The 8,525-nt window shown below is 38.9% G+C and overlaps 1 protein-coding gene across 1 annotated transcript; it reads left to right on the top strand.

Annotated features, from left to right (window-relative positions):
- The first annotated feature begins 7,352 nt into the window (after positions 1–7,352).
- OR5V1 (olfactory receptor family 5 subfamily V member 1) lies at positions 7,353–8,306 on the top strand. The gene is given in 1 exon segment (NM_001391082.1): positions 7,353–8,306. A coding segment is annotated over 1 exon segment (954 nt).
- Positions 8,307–8,525: the final 219 nt, after the last annotated feature.

Genomic DNA, 8,525 nt, shown 5'->3' with positions numbered 1-8,525 from the left:
TTTCCAAGAATCAGAATCTGAGATGAGGATTTTTACAATAATGACTTGTCAGGGCAGGGTTCGTAGCAGAAGTGCAGTGAAGGAAGCAGGATAGGGCAGATTAAGAAAGCTAAGCAAGGATGAATATTAGCTTTGGTCTAGTACCAGGGAGAGCTCTGGAGCACAAGTTGAGTCACAGAATTTGTTCCACATTACAGCAAAGGAGCTAACCTTTGGAAGCCTGGTGGTCACTCAGTCATTGACCTCTGCCCGCCCTAGAGAGAGGGAGCAGCTCACTTTCTAACGAGAGTAATTCTCCAGACAAGGGGGTAACTGTGATCAATGTTAGAAATCTGTCAATGTAATTCAACACATTAGTAGATTATAAGAACAAAAAATATAATTGTTTCAATTGTCACACAAAAAAAAGCCTTTGATAGAGGTCAACATGTGTTTTATGACTACAAAAACTCTAAAAAGTAAGAATAAAAGGGAATTTCACTGAGTTACTAAATATTATATGCCAACAAATTAGAGCAATCATCTGTAATGGAGAAACTAAAGATGCTCCTTTAAGATAGAGAAGAGGGCAAGGATGTCCACTATCATTGTTACCGTTAAATGTACTTCTGCAAATATTAACCATCATATCAGGTAAGACACAGAAACATGTATGTAATGATTGAAAAGAGGTAAAACTCTGTTTGTACATGCCATGAGACTTTATATGGAAAAACAAACAGAATCAAAAGACAAACTATTCAACTAACAAGAGAGTTCACCAAAGTTGCCAGATAATGATACAGTAAAGAATAAAATACAATTTATATCAGCAATAAAAGTTATATAGTGGGGCCAGCCCAGTGGCATAGCGGTTAAGTTCATGCGCTCCAATTTGGCAGCCTGGGGTTCGCCAGTTCCTATCCCAGGCACAGACTTAAGCATTGCTTGTAAAGCCATGCTGTGGCAGGAGTCCCACATATAAACTAGAGGAAGATAGGTACAAATGTTAGCTCAGGGCCAATCTTCCTCAGCAAAAAGAGGAGGATTTGTGGCAGGTGTTACTTCAGGGCTAATCTTCCTTAAAAAAAAAGTTATATAGTATACAGAATTAGTTGAATAAAGATACATAGAACTCTATGGAGAAAATGTTAAATTATTTTAAAAAGTATAAAGAAAGATTTGCATAACTTAAGAGTTATCCTGTGCCTTTGATTGGAAAGACACTAAATATATCAATTTTCCTGAAAATGATTTATAAATTTAATGTAATGAACTTAACAAATGTGTAAAGATTGTATGACAGTAGCATTTTCACTAGCAGTTTTCCAGATTAATTTTGGAAAAATGTACTAGAAGGGAGAATTGTTCAATCTGACATTAAGACATATTATAAGACCTACTAATGGAAAGTCAAGTTCATGGTGCAAAAACAAACAAAAATATCATAGGATAGAGGTCTCAAAGACAGATACAAGTATTTGTATAGAAACCTAATGTATAGTAAGTATGGCACTGCAATAATGGTGAAAGTTTAGTAGTAGTTTGACAAAATTAGATCACTAAATGCAGAAAAATAAAACTATATTTCTAAATTATATGGCATAAAAGGATGAACTCTAAATGGATTAAGAAACAAAACTTGAAATTTAAAAAACTATAAAGTTAATATAAAATATAAGAGAAAATATTTGTGACCTAGCAGTGAGGAAAAACTTCTTAAACAAACCTCAAAATGCACAACTTATAACCTGAGAAATTATGGATTTTATCATGACAAAATTAAGGATTTCTTTTCATTGAAAGACATAATAGATAAAGATGTGCAAAATTGCTAGTATTCCAAGTAATGCAAATTAAAACAATAATAAGCCACCATTTCACACCCATCAGATTGACAAAAATTAGAAAGCTAGATAATGGCAAGAAACTAAGAATTTGTACTGCTCAAGGAACCCTTGTGTGCTGCTGTGGATGGTACAGGTATACTTGGAGAAGACGGTAGAATTTTGAAGATCAACTTTGTGTAATTTCAATTTGCAGAAAGTTGGTTTTTCTTTGCTCTAACTTTAACATGCTTTTGGAGAAGTCCCGTCTGACTCTGAGGCACTTCAAGGTTAGGAGATAGTTTGAAAAATTTTAGCATTATCTTTAGCTTCCCAGAGTGGTACACTTTCCCATACATTATGATGGAGTGGATGATAGATTGTGGAATCACAGTCTGAAATCATCATGGTGGCATTAGGAATTAAACTATTTTGAATTTGGCTTGAGATCGTGACGTGGATGTAGAGGGAGAGTATTGGTGGTGATGGAGAAGTATTCTCCAAACATTTTTGTTCCTGAATCAATTTCATTAAAAATTTTTAGCACCCCCACATCAATACATTGCATGTCTTACAGGATGTTAAAATGTTATGTCTCTCTTTTGGCTGAGATTTCAAAGGCTACTAGCAAGGTGCTAGTTCACCAAGTATGCACAACTTGCAAAGAAGTGGGTATTTAGAATATTGATTCAGTGGTTGAAGAGGATTTCTTTGGTGAGAACTAGTGTGCTACATAAGCTTCCTCCAACTCCAGAAGAAAATGAAGGTGTTTCCTGTTAACTGAGGCAGAGAGAAAAAAAGAGAACCAGTTAGAGAGCCTGATTGTAGTCTTGGAATTTCAGAGTCCAAAGACTGATATATAGGGGCTGGCCCCGTGGCCGAGTGGTTAAGTTCGCGCGCTCCGCTGCAGGCGGCCCAGTGTTTCGTTGGTTCGAATCCTGGGCGCGGACATGGCACTGCTCATCAAACCACGCTGAGGCAGCGTCCCACATACCACAACTAGAAGGACCCACAAGGAAGAATATACAACTATGTACCGGGGGGCTTTGGGGAGAAAAAGGAAAAAATAAAATCTTTAAAAAAAAAGACTGATATATACTGCTGTGGAAGAGCAAAAAGGAACTAGAGGGCCAGCCCGTGGCCAAGTGGTTAAGTTCGAGCGCTCCGCTGCAGCGGCCCAGGGTTTTGCTGGTTCGGACCCTGGGCGCAGACACGGCACCTCTCGTCAGGCCACGTTGAGGCTGCGTCCTACAGGCCACAACTAGAAGGGCCTGCACTTAAGATATACAACTATGTACCAGGGGGGATTTGGGAAGATAAAGCAGACAAAAAAAAAAAAAAAGATTGGCAACAGTTGTTAGCTCAGGTGCAAATCTTTTAAAAAAAAAAAAAGAAAGAAACTAGAGAACTACATTTCCTCTGATGATGGGGAAAGGATGCTAGATGTTTCTCATTGGTCAGATGTGGGCCAAAAGGTAGGAGTCCACCTGGAGCAGTTTTGATTTCACATGAGACTTCCTGAAGCAGAGCTACGATAGCAACAGAGCCACTGGAGGACAATGTGATGCTCAGGGCCTGAGGCAGGAATCAGAAGGAGAAAGTCTCAGGAGCTGTGCTCAGAAGTCCCAGAGGTGTGTCTGCAGGGCTTTTGAAAGAAGCCCACAAGATGTGAGGATCTTCTGCATCCATGGAGCATTATCTTGTCTACTCCAGTCCCATGCACTGACCTTCAGGGATTGAAGAGACTCCTGGCACTCAGGTACAAGACTCCTCAATCAGAGAAACTATCAGCATAGACTCTCCAGGGACAATTATCTGCCACTTCCTTGTGTTCATAAAGGCAGTCCCACATTAGGTTCTAAGAGTCTGAGTGGTAGTCTCTGTTCTTTCGGTATATTTTTGACGCCAGGTAAGTGAAGAAGTATTTTTTAATTGCTTAACCAAAGCTCCACTTCTCTTAGAGATATACTCTTCTATGCCTTGATTTTTGGATGTGGTACTAAGTGAGCAGGAAAGTGGAGTGTAATGACCTGAAAATTTCCAAGGGAGGCAGTAATCAAACTGTTTGTCCCATGCTTTGGGTGGCAGGAGTAGGCTGAGCATGTGTAAACCGAGAACTTCTGTTATTTCGGGTAATTTCAGTATCACTCAGAATGGCTCTCTACTGGCTTCCTGGTTCTTTATTAAATAAAGGACAATATCTTTATTCAATAAAAAAGAGAAGAGACTAAAATGGCATCGGATTGCAGAGAATAGTATCAGAAACACCTTTTGTGTGACTTTCTCACAAGAACTAGTCTTTTGTGTCAATATTTGTATATTAGTTATTTTTTGTTGAGCTCTTGCTATGCTCACTCATTTCACATGCTTGCTATGTGATTTTCATAGTTATAAGTAAGGAATTGGATAATATACTTTTGAGGATCCTTGCAACTTAAAGAGTCTGCTTTTCTAAGGTATCTTCCCTTTTTATTGTATTTTTTGGTGAGGAAGTTTGGCCCTGAGCTAACATCTGTGCCAATCTTCCTCTATTTTGTGTGTGGGATGCTGGCACAGCACGGCTTGATGAGTAGTGTGTAGGTCCACACCCGGGATCCGAACGTGTGAACCCTGGGCCTCCAAAGCAGAGCATGCGAACTTAACCACTTATGCCACCAGGCTGGCCTTCTAAGGTCTCTTTTTTGAGAACACTCTTTAATAAAGAAGCATTGGGTCCCTTAGAAGGAAGTGAAGAAGTCAAGACTAAGAGCTTGGAAAGCAAATTTTCTTATGAATTTTCTGCAAGTCTTTTCTTATGGATTCTTTGCAGCCATTTTGGAGATTTTACTATGATGCGAACCTCTGTGTGAAATAGCTGTGCTGTATATGGCAAATTATGGCCCATAGTCTATTGTGTGCTAGGTCCAGTCTATGTCTGTGAGAGGTGGCCATCATATGCAGAATACTTTGTGTATCATGTGGGGGATATCATTCCAGATGTGGAGATAGAAGAATTTTTTCACCACTTGTTACCTGTGTGAACTTATGAGTCACTTATCTTCTGTAACTTTTAGTTTCTTTAACTATAACTCATATAATGGTTATGAGAAAAAATTAACATGCCAGATGTGAACTTTTTTCTAAGTTCTACAGTGTTATGGATATGTAATGATTGGAAGAAATCCAAGTTTTCTTCTTGGGAAGTTCTGCTATAGTACCTGACGTTCCAGCAGTAGTGATCCATTACTGAATGTTAAACTTTGCATCCCCAGGTAATCTATTAAGAAATAGATTAGTGAGCCGGCCTCATGGCTAAGTGGTTAAGTTCATGTGCTCCACTTCAGTGGCCCAGGGTTCACCAGTTCAGATCCCTAGCAGAGACCTACACACTGCTCATCAAGCCATGCTGTGGCAGCATCTCACATAGAAGAACTAGAATGACTTACAGCTAGGATATGCAACTATATACTGGGACTTTGGGGAGAAGAAAAAAAAGAGGAAGATTGGCAACAGATGTTAGCTCAGGGCCAATCTTCCTCAGGAAAAAAAAAAAAAGAGATTACTGAGACAAGTTAAGTATTCTCAAGGATTTATGGCCAAATAGATGCTATAAATCACACAAATAAATATGCTGTGTGTTAAGTATCACAGTTGTGATCTAAACTAAGGCATGTAGAGTTTCCAGGAAGGGAGAGGCATCATTTTTCAATTGAAGGGAAAGTGGCATTTAAAGCTGAACTTTGAAGAAATGAAGATTGGCAGATAGTAATGGAGGCAGAACAAAAGACATCCAGGTTGACTGGATATGAAAGACTAAAACTAAAGGGCATATTCCGAAAAAAAAAAAAAAAGTATTTTTATTTCAAGGCTATTAACCTTCAGAGGAGTCACTTACCAATTGTTTATATTATTTCAATTGGTCACCACATGACAGCTTACCTAACAATTTGGAAACACAGGAAAGGCGTGTTTTGAAGTGAGGAGGAGTGATTATGGGGCAGAGAAGACTTGGGAGGAATCTTAGGCGACAAAACAAAAGCATGAGGAAATCCCTGGGAGAAAGTGGTTCTTTCTCTGAATGTGTGAGACACTGAGAAAGGAGGCAGGGGCTGCTGAACCAAGTGTTTCCTCCTTCACTGTTTGAGAACTGGGCTGCTGATCCCATTTCATAGTGACTTGTGTTTGTATGGGAAGTCAGTTCTCAGAAGGATAACTTCTCATGAGGAACAGTCTGGCAAGAAAATTGGGGCCCCTTGTATTCACAACAGCTCTTCTGACAACAGTACTATCCGCTATCTTTCATACACTGGGATTCAGTGCTTCCCTGGAATCCTTCCTACTTGTATTTTGCCCCTTTTCAGTTTTCTTTTCCAGCTTCTCTATCCAGCAAATTAGTTCTGGAAGTCATGAAAATGTTTCATTCCATGCTTCCTCTTTCTTACTCTGTGATCTCCCATCTATATGAATTACCCTCCAAATGCTGATGTTTTACAAGCTTATATCCCAAGTTCATGCCTCTCCTCTCAGATGTTACAAATTTGTATTTTTGAGTCCATACCATTCCTTTCAGGTCCAAATGCCAAATGTTTATTTGACATATTTTGTTGGATATCACAAAGACGCCTCAAATTCAACATGGCCAGTACTGAACCTTTGATCTCCCCCTGGATATCAATTTCTTCCAGCTTTCCCTATTTTAGTCAATGACTCCATCAACCATCTAATTATTCAAACCTGCAATCTACATCAGCACAGTGTACTTATTAAGGCCACAAATTGAAATGTAAAACTTGATATCACCATTTCTGTATAATTTTAGACAAATTATTTACTTTCTCTGAAATTCATTTAAATTTTTTTTACTTGTAATATGAGCATGATACACCTATTTCATAGTTTTTTGTTTTTTGGGGTTTTGTTTGGTGTGAGAATTGGATAAGGCTTGTAAAATGGGTATTTCATAATAATCATTCAATATATGTCAGTTATGATTAATATTTTTAATTCATCCCTCCTCCTCACTTCATACCAAAATGGTAAAGATTATATCTCCTAATATCTCTCAAATGCCTCCACTTTTTTCTAATCCAATTCTCATTACTCTATTCTAAAGTACTGTTGCCTCTTGTCTGGACAACTGAAATGGTGAACTCAGTGGACTGAGGAAGCCAAAGATTCTTCTACAAACCATATTCTGCAACAGACATTCACACCTCACCAAGAAAATGCAGGTGGATCTGACCCAGCCATTATTAAGACAGGACTCTTAGAGCGAATGGTGCCCTTCTGTGGCTTTCTTTCTAATTAAATGCTGTCTGTGCTGCATATTTTAGAGATTTTATTGACAAATGAAATATTGGATATACTTAATCTGTGTTTGGTGACAGATGTGAGCTCTGATATACGAAGGGAGGCTGCTTCTTTGGGTTGGAATCTGACATAGATGGTGATGATTTTTATTTGTAACACTTTTGTTCCCTTGTTTTGCAGACCATCACTATCGCAGCATATGATTCTTGTCATCTGTTCTTCTTTTTGCCCAGTTTCCAAAAGGAAACTAGGAACATCATGGAAGGAAAGAATCAAACAGTTCTGTCAGAATTCATCATTTTGGGATTTTCCAACCTAAGTGAATTGCAGTTTTTACTATTCACCATCTTCTTTTTAACTTATCTGTGTACTTTGGGAGGAAATATATTCGTTATTTTGGTGACCATGGCTGATCCACATTTACACACACCCATGTATCATTTTCTAGGGAATTTGGCCTTTCTTGACATCTGTTACACCACCACCAATGTCCCCCAGATGATGGTGCATCTTGTATCAAAGAAGAAAAGCATTTCCTTCGGGGGATGTGTGGCTCAACTTTTTGCATTCATTTTCTTTGTGGGATCAGAATGTCTCCTCCTGGCAGCCATGGCGTATGATCGTTACATTGCAATCTGTAAGCCCTTAAGGTATTCAGTTATTATGAACAAGGTCCTGTATAGCCAGTTAGCAGCCTCTTGCTGGACTGGTGGTTTCCTCAATTCAGTGGTGCACACAGTACTGACATTCCGCCTGCCCTTCTGTGGAAACAACCAGATTAATTATTTCTTCTGTGACATTCCTCCTTTGCTGATCTTGTCTTGTGGGGACACTTCTGTCAATGAACTGGCATTGCTCTCCATTGGAGTCTTCATTGGTTGGATTCCTTTTCTGTGTATTGTCCTTTCCTACCTTTACATAATCTCTGCCATCTTGAGGATCCGCTCCTCCGAGGGGAGACGCAAAGCCTTTTCTACATGTGCCTCCCACCTGATCATTGTCCTTCTCTACTATGGCAGCGCCATTTTCACATATGTACGGCCAATCTCAGCTTACTCTTTGGAAAAAGACAGACTAATCTCAGTATTATATAGTGTCGTTACTCCAATGCTAAACCCTATAATTTACACTTTGAGGAATAAGGACATCAGAGAAGCTGTGAAAGCTGTGGGGAGAAAGCGGCAGCCACCAATTCCTTCTTTTAATATGTAACCTTTACTTATCTGCAGTCAGTAATCTTATATTAGAAAATTAATTTTTTCATCACTCAACTGTTTCTTGTGGCACTCAATTTACAAACTGATTGCAATATTGGGACAGATATCAAAGAGGTGGTATACTCAACCCTAGTGCACATATCCTTGAGCTTTTGTTAGTCCTGTGCACAAGACATTGATGATACTTTTTAGATATGTTCTTCTTATTGATACT

This window comes from Equus caballus, chromosome 20 (assembly GCF_041296265.1).
Source record: "Equus caballus isolate H_3958 breed thoroughbred chromosome 20, TB-T2T, whole genome shotgun sequence".
Lineage (NCBI taxonomy): Eukaryota > Metazoa > Chordata > Mammalia > Perissodactyla > Equidae > Equus > Equus caballus.
The sequence above is the reverse complement of the archived record's forward strand: the minus strand, read 5'-3'. Positions and strand labels throughout refer to the sequence as shown.